At 48.6% G+C, this 17,139-nt stretch overlaps 1 protein-coding gene across 1 annotated transcript in view; it reads right to left on the bottom strand.

Moving 5' to 3' along the window:
* The window catches only part of LOC147889079 (protein PSK SIMULATOR 1-like), a 64,015-nt gene that overhangs the window by 23,030 nt on the left and 23,846 nt on the right, over positions 1-17,139 (bottom strand). Inside the window, exons 5-7 of the mRNA XM_087392222.1 lie at positions 11,068-11,161; positions 10,551-10,648; positions 10,368-10,437 (exon numbers count right to left, since the gene is read on the bottom strand). Of these exons, the coding sequence (XP_087248348.1) occupies positions 10,368-10,437; positions 10,551-10,648; positions 11,068-11,161 (262 nt within the window). The remainder of the gene's footprint in view (positions 1-10,367; positions 10,438-10,550; positions 10,649-11,067; positions 11,162-17,139) is intronic.

Raw genomic sequence — 17,139 nt, 5'->3', positions numbered from 1 at the left:
CTATTGAGGTCCGACCTATCACAGCTTTCCTCAGGGGAGACCGACAAAGACGAGGGGTCACCCTAGACATAGCCCAGAGAGCGAGGAGACCGCATCCCCCACAGCAGCGCGAGACAACTCGACAGATGCAGATACGAGACATCTTTGCAGCCCACCAGTGAGCCATCATTGTACCAGGCTTCGGTTTCGTCCCAGCACCTAGATAGATTGATTGATTGATATGGCCCACTCTGCAAATGTAGTTGACTTTTTTTCTATAATTATGATTCTGTTAGCATGGATTAATACTCAGCAAGGGTCCTAGCGTACCCTTTGCTTCAGCCCACTGAGGCTTGTATAAGTTCGCTTTTCTGTGTACTTTGTCCCGTAGGCCCATGAGGCCTCCCGTGGACATCTCTCTCTCTCTCTCTCTCTCTACACACACACACACACACACACATATATATATATATATATATATCACGATGAGATCGACGATGCAAGCCCGCCTGAGTAGAGGTTACGCTTCCCTGGCCCGACTGGAGAGAAGTGCTTCCAGGGGACTTCAATGCATGGACAGGAAATAGACAGGTGGGCCTACTTGACTTCTCAGATGATGACAGAGACCCACACATAGTCCCGGAACTAGATGCAGCTGAGCTTGGGATAGTAAGGCATTCTGCAAATACCCCCCACGTGACAGGGTATGGACAACATCTGCTTTTAAGCTGGGGGCAATCCATGACTTGATCATCTTTAATGGCCTTCACAGATGGCCATCTTCTGGAAGACTCACTTGCTTCCCACATGGTGGTGGATCTAGTACAGTCGACTATTTACTAGGCCCACTAGACTTTGTCTCACGGATACGCGACTTCGCCATTACCCCCTCCCCACTCGTAGCTGATCACTCATACTTGACCTTCCATATCGCCACCACCACGCCAACCACAGGGAGAGCTCCCCCCATGCACTCAGATCCACTTTGACCGTGCTCTTGACCCAGTATACATGAGCCATCTAGCCACGGAGATCCCGGCTATACTTGAAGATGACATAGACCTCACCAACGCCTCCAACACCCTTGTCTCAGTGGTGCAGGACGCTGCTATTAGATCTTTTGCCACGACCCAATCCAGGCGGGTCAGAGATGGGAAGATGCCTCAAAACCCTTGGTTCGACGACGAGTGCACAGAGGCGAGAGCCCACTTCACACAGTAGCAGACTTTGAGTCCTCTGACGCCACCTGAAGCACAGAGGATCTATCGACAACTGACGCACCCTAAGAGACGAGCTTTCCTCACACATAGGATGGATAAGATTGTCAGATGGTCCCGAGGAGGAAACCCGACCACTAGATGGGGATTTCTATCAGAGGGGAAGCCACCTATCCCCATTTCTAACCCAGATGTGTGGCACACATATGCATGCTCCCTCTATGATGCCCAGATGCAGACACCGCCGAATATGTCCTCCACGCCTAGGCCCACCACTTGTCATCTGTTCACCACACAGAATGTACGGGCTGCACTTCGCCGTCTACACAATCGGAGAGCGCAAGACCACGAGGGCCTTCGGACTGAGCACTTTGCACATGGACAGGAGATCCTAGCCCCGATCCTAGCACAGATGTTCAACTGGGCTGTTTGTCACGGATTTCCACCTTCTTGGAGTACCACCACTATTGTACCGATACACAAAGCCGGGGAACTATCAAACCCTTATGATTGGCCACACTCTCGCCAAGATTTATGGATCAGTTCTAGAGAGGGAACTCAGCAGTCATAAAGAGGCTAGGGGGCAGCAGGCACTAGGACAGGCAAGATCTCGGAGACAACACTCTACTCTAGATCACATCTTCACTTTGAGGGCGATCATTGAGGAGGCGAGGTCTACACATGCAGAAAGTCTACACATGCATTGTAGACTTTCAAAAGGCCTTTGACACTGTCCCACGATCCTGCATGATCAGGAGGTTACATGAGCTGCAGATTCCAGAGACACTGATATGGGGGGTGATATGAGTCAGTCAGAGGCCGAGTTTGTGTCCCAGGAGGCCTATCGGATTGGGTCAAGAGTACGATTGGAGTGAAGCAAGGATGTCCCCTCTCACCGACTCTCTTCGGGCTGTACATTGATGAGATCACCTCTTTCATAGACCGCCTAGGGGGCAAAGGACCGATCTCATGATACATATATTGCTATACACTGATGAGATAGTCCTCATCTCATCCTTAGCCGAGGGGCTGCAAAGACACTTGGAGGCCCTACAGGTGTTCTGTAGAGAGAGAGACCTGACAGTCAATTGGGAAGACCAAGGTTATGGTCTTCAACACCTCATATGCAGTAATCCGACGACTCAATTTCACTTATCGAACCGAGCCAATGGAGATAGTGCAGTCATACACATATTTGGGAGCAGTCTTCACACGACCCCTTTTCACTATGACACATGCAGCCCAGCCAGGACTCACACAGGGACGGGGTGCTCTAGCCCGATTGGAGAGATAGTGTTTCCAAGCACACTCCAGGATCCACCGACGAAGTGCTGGCTTTTCGATACACTAGTGCGACCGACTACCATGTATGCAGCACCTTTCTGGGGATGTGATCTACCGATAGCAATGTGGAAGACATTTGAGCAGTTACAGGTGACCATGGGATCTAGGATGATTCGGAGCAAGCCCTCGGTCCCGCATGAGATAGTAGAGGCAGAGTTCGCCATGACACCACTACAGCTTGATGCCATCTTTCAAAAAACGACTTTCATCCATAGAGTCTGGGACTTACCCCATTGGAGACTGCCGAGGTTGGCTCTGGAGTCATCCAAACGACTAGCTAAGGGTGGGGCAGACACATGGTATGCACGTATATCCACATGGTTTGCCAGACACGGGATTCAAACGGACAAGCTTCCCCCCTTTCAATATAGTTTGGATGCACCCCCTGAGTCGATCCCGCGAGATGAGATTAACCGTATCATACGGTTAGATCTTCTCCAGCTCCACACGTCTCGAGCTTAGGGGGGAGATCAGGAGCTCCCCACCAAGACACAATTCTACCGTGACAATTTCATGAATTGTCTCAGAGGAGGGATTCATCGTCAGACCCCTATATCTCGAGCACAGAAGAGTCTCACATGCGCTGAGGATCACCATTGGGCAGATGCGGGTTTCATCCCATCAACTGAGGATTGAGACTGGGAGAGCAGCATGTGTACCTAGAGAGCAGCGGACCTGCACGCTATGCACACTGGGAGTGGTTGAGATAGAGGAACACTTTCTTTGCACTTGGCCAACCTACTACGAGATCCGGGGACGATACCACTACCTCTATTAAGACAGGAGTGGCTTCGGCCCACTATCACGCTTGATCCATTTCCATGACCAGGTCTGCATTGGCCTCTACCTGCTTGAGATGCGCCGACACAGGGAGACCTTGCTACGACAGATCACAGAGCAGTAGGAGGCGATCACACCACAGGATGCAGAGGCTTACCACAGACAGCGGCACGTCACAGATTTCTATGCATTCGAGCCAACTCCAAGACACAATGGGGTGGAGGAGGAGGAGCTAGCTACTATGCGGGCAGTCTGGATTACCGAGAGAGGACTACAGAGGCCACCCACGACACGGGGACCACCCAAAGCACACTCGATTGAGGTTCGCCCTATCACAGCTTTCCTCAGAGGGGACCACCCGAGACGAGGGGTCACTCGGAACATAGCTCAACGGGTTCAGAGATCGAGGAGACCACGCCCCCCCCCCCCGATGCCACAGTATGAGACAGCCAGACAAACTCAGATTCAAGACATTTTCACCGCTCATAGACAAGCCACCACAGTGCCCGGTTTCGGCTTCGATTTTGGTTTTTGAGTTTCCAGTCCAGTTTCAGCTCTCAACCTGTTGCCGATCGCAGATAGCACATGATATGATATGATATGATATATTTATTTATTTTTTGTACTTGTTTTTGTTTGAGTCATTGAGCTCTTTTTATTTCAGCACAGTACTCAGCAAAGGGTCTTAGCGCACCCTTTGCCTCAGCCCCTTGTGGCTTGTATGAGTTTTTCTCTTTGGTGTCACTTTGTCCCATAGGCCCGCGAGGCCTTCTGTGGACGTTAATCTCTCTCTCTCTCTCTCTCTCTCTCTCTCTCTCTCTCTCTCTCTCTCTCTCTCTCTCGCCCTCGCCCTCGCCCTCGCCCTCGACAGCCCCTCGCCATCAGCCCGCCCTCGCCCTCGCCACCTGCGCCATACCTCTCTCACCCGCCATCGCCCTCGACGCCCTCGCCCTCGACCTCTCTCGCCCGCCATCGACCTCAACGCCACCTGCGCCATCAGCCTGCCGTCAGCCTGCTCGCCATCAGTCCCGCCCTCGCCCTGCTCCACCAGTCCGCCCTCGCCCTGCTCCATCAACCCGCCACTCACCCTGCTCGCTATCAGCCTGCCATCGCCCTACCCGCCATCAGTCCATCACCGACCTACCTCGCCACCTGCGCCACCATCTGCTCGACCTCTCTTGCGCCATCTGCTGCTCGACCCTCGTGTACCTGCTGCTTTTCCCCCTGGCCGCCTGTTGCCTCTTCCACTCTAATCTGATCTGTAGGCCACAGCGAGCTGCAAGCTTTGGCTTGCCACTGGCCCTGCGCAGGCCTGCGCACCCTACAGCAATAAAAAACGCGCCCTGCCTCTGCAGGAACCTATCGTGCACCTAAACAAGCCCCCACCATGGCCCACAAACCCAAATAGTCTCCGAAGCCAATTGTGGGAGACCTCGCAAAGCATATTTCCAGGATTGGACTAGCAATTGATAGCCAGCCAGTCCTGAAAACATCAGGTGCCATGGGCACCAATGCAGTTCTTTCTACCGCAGCTATAAGCTCGACTCCGATCACTGCTTCCCCTACCAGTGTACCCACTACCCCCGTTACCACCGCCCTCAGCCTGCCCCCCATAGGAGAGGGTCACAGTTCCTCACTCCCCACACAGCTCCCTTTTTTCTCCACCACTCTTATGTCCCCTCTACCTCTCACTCAGCAGCCTTTCTCTCCACACCTCTCCTTTTGTCCCTCTATTCAGACCTACCATCTTCTCTTCCCCCCCGCTGCCCCTCCTTCCTCCCCCCCTCTCACCCCCGCTGCCCCTCCTTCCTCTCTACGCCTCAGCTCCCTACGCTCAGCAGCCCCTCGCTCAGCAGCCCCCCCGCACACCCCCTCGCTCAGCCCCCCTGCTCACCTCATCGCACCCCTCCTCTCACCCCTCCGCTGCCCCCCCGCTCACCCCTTGGACCCCTCCTCTCTCTCTCAGCCCTAGCCCTCCCGCTCACCCCCTCTCACCCCTCCGCTCAGCCCCCCTGCTCACCCCCTCCCTCAACCCTCCCGCTCACCCCCTCACTCAGCCCCCCCCACTCACCCCTCGCACCCCTCCTCTCACCCCTCCGCTCAGCCCCCGCAGCCCCTTGCTCACCCCTCCGCTCACCCCCTCCCTCAACCCTCCCACTCAGCCCCCCCGCTCAGCCCCCCCACTACCCCCCGCTCAGCCCTCCGCTACCCCCCCCCCGCTTGGGCGCTGCTGCAGCTGCAGCTAACCGCACCCCCCCCCCTTTCGCTCCCCGCTACTCTTTTTTTTCTTTTTTTCTTTTTTTTGGGTCTCTTTTCCGTAAGGGGCCCCCCCAAAAAAAAAAAGCCTCTCCTCCTCCTCCACCTCTTGGCTGCCTCTCCACTTCAGGCTTCCGCACTACCTCTCCACCACCTCGCACTGGACGTGCCTCCCATTATGGGGGGGGAACTGCTGCTCCCGCTCCCGGTTGAACATTAACACTACGATCTGCACCCGCACCCCAAGAGAATGCAGGACAAAGCCAAGAAAGACGAAAATAACAACAACAACAAAAAAGCAAACGACACAACTGAATTTGGAGGATGTGAACACACGTTACAACCGAAGTGGACTCGGGGTAAACAGCAAGGCAAAGTTAGGACCCGCCTCAGCTTCTTCAGCATCTACCTCTACCTCAACCTCAACCTCAACTCCCGCTACAGTGTCAGTTTCGTTTTCAGCTCCAACCTCAGCTCCCTCTATCTCTATCTCTACTTCGACTTCAGTCCCCGCTTCAGGCCCAGCTCTAGTTCCAGTCTCAGCTCCATCTACATCTACGATCAGTGACATACTCATGCCCATGGCGCCGGTTGTTGTTCCCTTTCCCTCTTCTCCTGTTACAACTCACACAGCTTTTGACACCTACTTCCGAGGTGTCATACATTGTGCCGCATTATGCTTCACTCTCCCCTCTCCCTCTCAGTCAGCCCATCCTCCCACACCCCGTTGGGACTGCCTCACACATTCCACTGTCATCTCCGTTCCTCACTCAGCCACCATCCAGTTTTCGAACTCAGTCCCACTCTTTCATGCCACACGCACCACAGTTTCAGCATGGACATGGGTGGACTGACACACTAGAGGCGCGTGAGACCCTACTCACGGAGATACATAATTTTCGTGAGCGTGAGATGGAGTTGGCTCGCTTCGCACAGGAGCAAGTCCGCTTCAACTTGGAGCAGAGCCGCATCATACAGGAGCAGGCTAGGGCCATTCGGGAGCAGGCGGATCTTATTCAGGGACTCAGACACGATATCATGCAGCTCCGACAGGAGGTCACAGCCACACACTGTCTCAGTGAGTACCCCGGTGGTCGAGGCACAAATTGCGAGCATGCAATCTGCTATTGTGGAGACTTCTAGATGGGTTGACGTGGCCAAACGGGAACCCGCAAGGGTCACCGTTCCGGCTACCCTCATGGAGCAGCAGCAGAGAGCCAGTAAGGCTCTCAACATCAGAGTACGCGGGATCCCACGCACTGAGGCTACACCGAGATGGTAGATGCGACTGCGTTCGTGACCGCTACCCTGGGTGTGGCTGAGCACAGAATAGAGAGGGCATGGCGGGTGGGGAGAGATCCCAACCGAGAGCAACCCCTGATCATACGATTTCATGACACTCAGGCGCGACTTTCAGCTCTACGATGCAGGTCAGTCCTTCGAGATCAGCCAACGATCTCTATGGATGAGGATCTCACACCTCTACAGGTTGAGGAGAGGCACTCTTTGCTGCAGCAGCGGGATCAGGCCCGAAAGGAGGGGAAGTGGGCAGTCGTACGAGAGGTACGACTTCTTACAGGCCCCCGTAGGACACCTGTCCCCTCCCCTACATAGGGAAGCGGGGTCTATGAGACTCAAATATCCGAGACCCTGTCTTGCACCATTTGGAACTGTAATGGTACCTTATGGTCAAAACCAGGGAACTTCTCGGAATCCTATACAGGCCACGACATAGTCTTCTATACAGAGACACATCGGAGTCCAGAGCGCCCTCTCCCAATAGTCAGCGGATATACATGGGAGTCTGCCTATAGAGATGAGAAGAGGGGTACAGGAGGAGTTCGAGGTTCAGGTGGAGTTGCAGTCCTTTTCAGATCCACACTTCGGGGGATCATTTCAGTAGAGCAGAGAGATACACATTCCAGATTTCTTTGGATCCGGATACGACACATGGATAGCCAGGATTTGTTTGTCGCAGTTTGCTACTTCCCCCCGGAGACCTCCCACTTTGCCAGAGATATTCGAGGTGATGATCAGAGATCCCCATTTGCTGTCCTTTATCAGTCCATTGTTGACTTTTCTAGCCGCGGAGAAGTCTTCTAGTGGGGGACTTCAACGCGAGGACAAGGACCCGTCAGGTACCACTTCTTGATTTCAAAGATGATTCCACTCTACTGGCAGATGTTGACCTTGAGGAGCCAGGTATGCTACGGGTTTCGGCTAACAGGCGAGGTCCACTTTCATCCTATGGGCAGGCCCTATTAGACCTGGGCAGAATACATGATCTCATTATCTATAATGGTCTTGACAGATGGCCCGCTTCAGGTGGTTTCACATGCTTTCCACATGGGGGGGGCTCCAGTGTTGTTGATTACATCATGGGATCCCCTGTCTTCACATCTCACATTACTGACTTCACTGTAGCACCTCTCCCCCCAGGGGCTGATCACATATACCTTTTCTTTCGCATCTCCACCTTCCCTCGCACAGCACCTTCCACCCCACTCAGGGCTTACTCCACCTACCACGATATACGCTTTGATCGGGATCACTCACCTTCTTACTCTGGCCGTCTATACATACTTCTCGCTTATATTGACTTCATACCCCTTTTAGAGGATCATGCTGCCCTTGTCACCCGCTCACTACACGAGGCTGCCATTCACGCCTTTCCCCACACCACTCGCTCCACCCACCCACCACCCCCTGGAACTGTACCCTGTAATAGTTGGTACGATGATGAGTGTAAGGCCTTACGCCGTCAACTCAGATTCGAAACCAAAAACAGTCTTCCGAGTGCACCAGATACGCTACGTGAATACCGTAGATTAGTACGAAGGAAGAAACTAGACTTCGTCCGTCGAAACGAGGAGGAGCTACTAAACATTTTGTTTAGTAACAACTCTAAGGACTTCTAGCGGAGATTTCTAGAAGGACGGTCCCCTCCGCCACTCACTGACACCCAGATCTGGTTTGATTATGCACGCACACTTTATGACATCCCAAATCAGCCAGTCCCTAGCCTCTCACACATGCCTCGTCCCACATCCTGCACCCTCTTCACTAGAGGAGGGGTAAAGGATGCTGTAATGAAACTTCATAATGGCCGAGCGAAGGATCATGAGGGACTATGTACTGAGTTCATTGCATATGGGATTAACCTCCTAGCCCCGATATTAGCAAAGCTTTTTAATGAAGCGGTTTGTTTGGAATTTCCACACACTTGGACCATTAACACTATCTCACCCATCCACAAGGCAGGGGATCCCATGAGCCCAGAGAACTACAGGACCATTATAATTGGACATGTCGTGTCCAAGATTTATCTGATTGAGAGAGCAAGAGCCGATTGTGTACGCTATTCTTCACACGATCAAAGCGGCCGGCTTTAATAACGGCAGATCCTCAGCCGTTGCTTGTCGTGGGTTATCCATAGTAGCTTTGCTCTATGGTGGATGCCCACTCCAGTGCCTACCATAAGATCCTGGGGAGTGGCAATGGATCGGTGCAGCATCTCCCTATAGGACACTATCTATCTTCAACTACACTGTGGAATGCCAAATGAGGCCAATTCAAGAGCCTACAAAGGATACCTACCCGGAGAGGGCATGGGAGACATTTGATATCACCTTGCCCATGCAAACCCTTTTCTTAGAGGGGACCTTGGAGTTCCTGCTGGAAGAGATAGATTTCCATGTTTTGCTAGCCCTTCTATCATGGTGTACTCGCAGTGGACATCTGGAGATAGACCTTTGGTGTGCATTGCCCTCATCTTAGAGTCAATTCAACATTGCATTTGGGGTTATAGAAAGGCCAGGATGTGGGAGGGCATTGCACACTTCCTTGGCAACATGTTACATTACTTGTGGTCCTTTGACTGGGCTCATGCAGTCCAGTCCTCAGATCTTTCAGGAAGCTGATTCCAACAGGGCCATTCTCATCTGACATTGTAAGAGGAGTTCCTCAGCTAGATGCCGTGCCTGTTTCTTTGCACAAACCTCAGCCTCCTCCTATAGGTCAGCTTGGGAGAGCATTGCCGGTCATACTGCATGACAGATTTGGAGATCTAGAGGCACAAAGGCCTACAATGGACTCAGACCTATACCTTTCAGTCACTCTTAATCATCTGGCAAGCTATTGTACACACCCATGGGGCAAGATTCACAGTTCCTCAGAGCCAAGAGAGCTTCTTTCATGAGAGTGGGATCATGGTTTGTTCTTCACATACACAGCCACAGGGCCTTCATGGCCCTTCTACTCTCCGAATTGGCTACGCCAGCCTCATTTCTTTTCTGCATAATTGTGTATGAGGCTTCCACAAGATCTTATCCTGATTCTATGTATTTTGGCAATACTTCATAGAAGTACTTTTTTTTAATTAATTATAAGCTACTTCAAGAATTGCATTTTTGAGAAAAAGAACAAAAAATCCAATAACAACATAAGCTGTTAATGGAACTTGTGGGTCTTTTCCTCAGAAATGTGATTCTTGAAGTAGCTTGTACACTTGTATACCACGCTCATTTTTGGATTATGTCATGATGCATCATGCCATACATTCAAAATGTCAGGTGCTAAAATGCTTTCAACACATCATGTATCCTGGAAGAACACACCACTGTGAAGTCATTTTTCCAAGCATCCACGAAGAACACTCAACATAAAAAAGTTTGGCATGGCAGGTCAAAATCTCAGTAAATAATTATGCATCTACAAGAGGCAGCTGTTCTATTGTCAGGTAGCAGAAATAAAAGGGATGAATTAAAATGGCTGGAATTGCAATAGCAGTACCTGCATCACCAAATGCATTCTGAATTTCCTGATGAAGAAAATATACAATATCCACAAGCTTCTCCATAGCCTGCAATACATTCCAAGCCCCCTTCAAAACTAAAGAAAGGTACCCACATGCCAAACCCGTATATCCAAAGACCAAAAACCATCAACCCTATCAGATCTTCATTGACATGATACCTCTTCCAAGATCTTGGACCACAAGGATTTCTTTTTCAAGTTCTTTACATGTTTCTTTTGGCTTTTCAACTCACTTCTCAGAATAGCAAGACTGTCCCCTACAAATCCAAGAAAGAAATCATCAGTATAACAAACCTCCACATAATGCCACGACTCTGCAAGCTTTCATCGGTGCATTATTTGCTTTTTAAATAGGGGGCTGAATCCTGCAAATCCATTATAAATGTTCCAACTTGCCTTACATAGAGAAAGAAATAGCAGCAGATCAAACGTGATTGAAGAAGCACAACTACAGTAAGCAGCATCAGTGTTCGATACATAGCTTGCAAAAAAATTTATTAGAGTTTCTGTAGACGACAAAATATGCAGCATTTCTACAGAGCTTGCAGATCTGGAGCTAGGATTACCGTCTTCATTTCAAGTTCCCCCAATCTACGCTGCCCCCCCCCCCTCCCACCACTAAAAAACAAGTGTCTCGATAACTATATAATATTTTACTTAAAGACAGAATTTTCACCTCTCTGAGAAGTATTCAGCTGCTCTTCCTCTTGAAGCTTGCGCCGGTAATCTGTTTCAAATCTGTCCAATGCATGCAGCTCATGGTACAATTCCTGTTATGCATTCAACAGGGAAACCAGAATGAGGAAGAGTATTCCATAATAACATGTGCCACTGTACAGCAATAATTTTAGTGCAGTCAAATATCTGGGAGGGGAGACTACGAGAGAAGATCATATAGTGAACAAAATAATAGGGGAAGGTTTCCCAAATGTATGATAAATCAACAAAATTGTACCCACTATAAAAGCAAGTGACCAAAATAGATGAAAGAAACTAAAGGACGATCATAAACAGCTAACTAATGGCCAAACTGACCGGTAGACTTTTTAGCAGGAAATCATTGAATTGGCACGATCATAATCAGCCAACTAATGGCCAAACTGATTGGTACAGTTTTTTAGCAGAAAACATGAACCGCCAGAAGCTAACAGTGTAAGGGCCCTATCCCAAAAAGGTTTCTGATCAAAACACTCTTAGACATCTATTCACAACAAGATTGCAGCAGAGGGCTGAGGGAAAGAGCAATGAGTTATACTTCTACTTTGTGGATTCCAAGAAAGCGTTTCACACTATACCATGGGAAAAAGGTTAAAAACCTGATTGTCTTTCTAACCACTGAGCGAGGAAACTTTCCAAATGTGTAAAGAAGTCTGGCACAATTGGCAAGACGTTTGATGACAGCAATCAATAGTTACATTGTTGTCAAACAGGGCTGCTCCCTAACTCCCTTCAGTAGATCATTGATGAGCTAGAGGAATGGATCAGGCAAGACTGTGGAGCAGGGATCCAGACTCCGGTGGGTCAGTTATGCTCTTCTTCTCATATTATATGCAGATGATGTGGTCTTCTTTGCAAAGGACAACTATGGCCTATAACGACACTTGGATGTCCTAGGCCAATTTTGACAATCTCTGAGATACGAGTGAATATTGCTTAAACTAAGATTATGATGATTGGGACAACAATTACATGCAGTCCAAGACTCACTGGTCGAATACTATAAGAAAGTGAAGGCAGTGCAAAAAAATACTCTCACAAAGGAGCTAGGGATTGGGGTGCACATGCCATACCCCATTGCACTGGCTAAGGCAGGTATGGTACCTTTGAAAGGGGAAGCCCTATGGTACCTTTGGAAGGGGGAGCCCTATGTTAACAGTGAACACAAACAATGCCTTCACAAGGTTTGTGAAATGGGCCAGGTTTGTGAAATGGGCCCAAGTAGACTTCCATGTTAAGCAAGTTTAGCAACAAAGTAAGTGGGACAGTAAAGGCAAGGATCGAATGGTGGAACTTTGGAAGATAGATGCATCAGCCAGCCATGGGACTTTGGTTAAAAGGCCAATGGGCTGGAGCAAGACACAATAGACACAGCCACAAAGGGCTGCCAAATGGAAACATAGAAGGCCTACAAGTAGGCCGGAAGGTGCAGACTTGAGCAGAGGCTACAACAGGCCGTGCACAGATAGAGGGCCAGGGAAGGACTGCAACAGGCCGGCTGAAGCAAAGGACTCACTAAGGCCCTTGCTGAGATATATCTAAATAGACTCAATAAAAAACTTAAAAAACTCAAAACTCAAAACTAGTGTTCAAAAGACATATCCAGGTGCCATGGTGACTCTCCGATGTGCAGCGAAAATATCTCTGTATCCGATGGGCTATGTTGGTCCCCTTGGAGGAGAGCTGAGATAGGCTGAACCCTACAAAGTACGTGCTCTGGTCATGCATGGTCTTTGCCTCTCAGGCTCCGCGTCGTCTCTTCCCATTGATCCACTCGGTCCTCATGCCAGCTATCTCCTCCTCCTCCACTCCTCTATATCTTGGGCTGACTCAAAAACGTAGAAATTCGTGACTGTCGTTGTGCTCTATCTATCCCAATCTGCTGTGATGACGTCATCTCCTGCTGCATCAGGGCTGCGTGTTTTACACACCACTGGCTGTAAAAACTGTGCAGGATGTAGAACATGGTGCATGCGAGAGATCGGGTGCTGGCTGGTTAGGGACATCATATTGTGTGCATGCATAGGAGTGCCAGAGTTTGGTGTCCATGTTGGAAACAAGTGAAACATTTATCAACATGGGGTTAATCTTTCTTTTGTAGAATGCCATCTTCTCTTTCTGCCTATGCCATAGCATATCAACGTTTTCTGTATCAGACGAAGACATCTAATGGTTGTTTCACTATCAGGATGATCTACATACATCAAGCTTTATTCCAACACCTACGTTTGTGAGAGTAGAGAAGTGCGGAAGCGTGCGTGCATGCGTGTGTGTGAGAGTGAGAGAAGAGAGAGACAGAGAGATCAGATCCAATGGCATCTGTCTATTGCAACAAGGGAAAACCCTAATCAGAGGAGAGAACACAAGCTCCAGAAGATATCAACAATGGAGGAGGGCTATAAAGGTCTCGCAGTGGCCGACCCAAGGGCTGCCATATGGCCAACCCCAAGGTACCGTTACTACCTTGGATCCACCTGACTAACCAGAGTACGATGACAAGTCTTGGTCCGAAGACTTACCCTAAATATCCTCTTTTGCCACACTTGAAGCACTTGCTCCTATTTTCTTGGCCTTGTGCTGAGATGTAAGGGCCTCGCCGCCACCTGGAGTCACCTACAACCACCTGACTGGTCAAAGTCCAATGATGACTCTTGGTCATGAGACTTACCCTTGGACTTGCAGTCTCTTGCCAAATGTCCTATTTTGCCACACTTGTAGCATCTACTCCTATTCTACTTAGCCTTGTGCTAAGATGTGAGGACCTTGCCGCCACTTGAAGTGACCTGCAACTTGCCATAGGAGAACAAAACTGACTCCTCCTCAAGCAACAGGGAGCATAGGTCATCAAAAACCACCCGGTTCGACGTGACCTGGAACCGCAATGCTCGAGAGACCATATCATATGCCGGTGGAAGCTTGCTAAGAATCAATGCTGCTAACTAAAAGGATGTCAAAGCAGCTCCCATAGACAAAAATTGGTCATGAAGGACCATAGCTGAAACAAACCAGACACAAAATCGCAACAGCCAGAAGCTCTCGTAAGCTATCCGCAATCCGTACTGACAGCCCGAGATCAAATCGCAGCAAAAAACGGGCATCTAGAGCAAATTGCAATCCGGTTCTGGCTTCCTGGTACAAATTGCAGCAGTTCTAGAGCCCTCGGGAAGGTTGGAATATTAATCGCAATAGGATCTCTCTTCCTCTAGATAGCTCAAGCGCACGGCCGGTTGAAGATTCTCAAGTTGTTATCATTGGCATCACAAAGGCAGGTTGTGGAGAAACGGAAAAGGTAACTTGCATCAAGAGTAGTCGATTGGGGGGGAGAAAGAGAAGAAGACAGTACACCTCACTAGGGCCCACAAATAAGGGCGAGATCCCCCGAAGGTCTTTATTGCAATAGAAATAAACTTCATACAACTGGCTCTAAGAAAAGCATGGAGCTAAGTACAACCTTGAATGAATCTAGGAGCTCTGAGGCCCCTTCTTTTATAGACTTGGCCTAGCTAAAGCTAGACCTTCTTTTCTAAAGCTACTTTTACAAAAGCTAAGCTTTCTTGCTTTTAGCCCACCTTGGGGCAACTTTTATGCTCTTTTTAGAATCATGTGGGTCCTTCTTTAATGACGCCATCTCCCAAGTGATTTTTGCCTTGTGGGACCTGCTTTTTGCCACTTGCTCCAACTTTTTGAGCCTTTTAGCACTCTTCCAAGTCCTACACAAACCCCCAAACCTTAACCCATTAAAGGTAAGCGAAATGCATGCATTCCTAGTTCTTAGACTAATCCTAGTCCCTTGTGGGCGTCCCCACAGTTCCCTTTCACCAATATAAAACAATAAAACTTATTCTTAGTTAACCAGTCAACATTCTTTGACCAAAGTCAATTCTAATAAAGATTATACTTTATTTCTTGAGAGAAGTACCAAATGGTGGCATCCCCTCGGCTTCTAATCAATTGCCATCAACTGAAAAGCTTCTTCGTACAATTGCAAAACTTGAGGATATTTTGAAAAGAAGTCCTCATCTACCCACTTGTCATCAAGTGCCAAATAGGTCTTAAACTTGACGAGGTATCTGTGGATGACCTTACCTCTAGGCGCTTTCTTTTCTGTGTGATATACAATCTGTTCTGGTTGGAGGATCTCCTCCATCTCTTCCACCTCTGGTGGCTCTTCTTATACTGTTCTGTGGGCTCTGGTCCTTGTTACTTCTTGCAAGACTCACATGAAAAGCATTGTGGATCTTCCAAGTCTCGGGCAACTCTAGTCCATATGCGACCTTCATTTATGGGCGCAATAACTCGAAAAGGCCATAATATGCGACCTTCCATTACATCTTTCTGAGACGTGCTTTTTCAAATTTAAGTAACACCCAGCCTCTTTCTTGGAGATTCATACTCATCTGCAACCTTCATTGGCTTCTGTTGAGATCTTTCAATTGCTGTCTAAACCTAGAAATCAGCTGCAAATATCTTGTCCTTTGATTTGAGAATAGGTGGCAAAATTACGTTTCCATCAAATGGATTTTCTTGTGGAGCTATGATTAGTATTATTGAATGCAAATTCCACGAGAGGAAGATACCTTTCCCGTTCGGCTTTCTATTCGGACGCATAATACTTTAGAAGATCTAATACCATAGACTTGGCATGTTCACTTTGTCCGTCCATCTGAGGGTTAAAAGAAGATGAAAAATCAAACTTCGTACCAATGTTATCAAACAACGCTTGCCAAAACAAGCTAGTCGTCATGTGGTCTCGAAGCTCGCAATCGACTTAGACATCCCGTGGTGCTTGAAGACCTATGCTGGAAACAATCCCACCATGTGGTCTGCCTTAATGGTTTTTCTTACTCGAATGAAGTGAGTCCGAATTTGTCAATTATGATCCATATCCCATCATTCCCGTTTCTGGATCAAGGAAGGTCGAAGATGAAGTCCATAGCAATACTCTCCCATAGTCCATGTGATATGAGCAGCGGCAACAGGAGAAGTCCTAGGGTCTTGTGCCGATCATACTCCACCTTTTGGCACGTGAGACATTCCGTCATAAATTTGTATATATCCTTCTGTATTCATGGCCAAAAGAAATATCTTTCAATGGCTTCTATAGTAGAAGAAATACCTCGATGTCCTGCATAAGGAGGGGCATGACTGTAAGAAATCCTAGATTTACTATATTTAAAAATGTGCTAAGGAATAGAAAGGAGACTGAAATAGCAAAGAACAAGGAATAATGGTATTGCTTGAATGTCTGTAGAGTGGATGTAATGTGTCATCCATACAATTGGGCCTCTCTTATATAGAGAGTGAAGAGTCACACAAGGTGTGTACTCCAAAGGGTGTGTGCATGAAGAGGTGTGTACCCCTTGTGAAGGGTGTGACCCTTGATGAGAGGGTACATTACGATAGAAATGTCTCTTCAATAGAATCTCGTGGAAGGTTGTGCCTCATAGGAAGTGTCCCGTCGAAAGGGCAAGGGTTGTGCCTCATAGGAAGTGTCCCGTCGAAAGGGCATACCCTTCCACAAGTGTCCATTCATCAAACCATCCATAAGTCTAGAAATAAAGAAAGGAATATGTCACAGATCGTGACATCCCCTCCCACTCAAAATAAGACCCTGGTGAAGATAATGAACTGATGTAGAAAATATCACTGTAAATTCTGAAAATACTGCTGTAAAATGCCAGGGTACTGCTGTAAGTCTTCATCAGATTGCCAAGTAGCGTCGGAGTCGTCCAGATCTCGCCAAAGAACAAGGAATTCCGTGATAAGTCGATGTCGAGTCTCTCGCTGTCGATGGTCCAGAATACGCTCAAGAATAAGGAGAACATAATCGTCTTCGATTTCTGGGACATAATCACCTGCAGGAGGAACTGCTTCATCGCCTAGAATGTACGTCTTTAGCCAAGAAACATGAAATGTCGGATGGATTTTACCCCATGATGGTGGTAATTCCAATTTGTAACTTAAAGGTGAATTTTTCTTGACGATCCGGAAAGGTCCATAGTATCTTGGTCGCAACTTAGGAAACACAGAC

The sequence above is a fragment of the Dipteris shenzhenensis genome, chromosome 21, assembly GCF_047967505.1.
Source record: "Dipteris shenzhenensis isolate YYH24624 ecotype China chromosome 21, Dip_SZ_1.0, whole genome shotgun sequence".
In the NCBI taxonomy this organism is placed as follows: domain Eukaryota; kingdom Viridiplantae; phylum Streptophyta; class Polypodiopsida; order Gleicheniales; family Dipteridaceae; genus Dipteris; species Dipteris shenzhenensis.
This window is presented reverse-complemented; position numbering and strand designations above follow the sequence as displayed.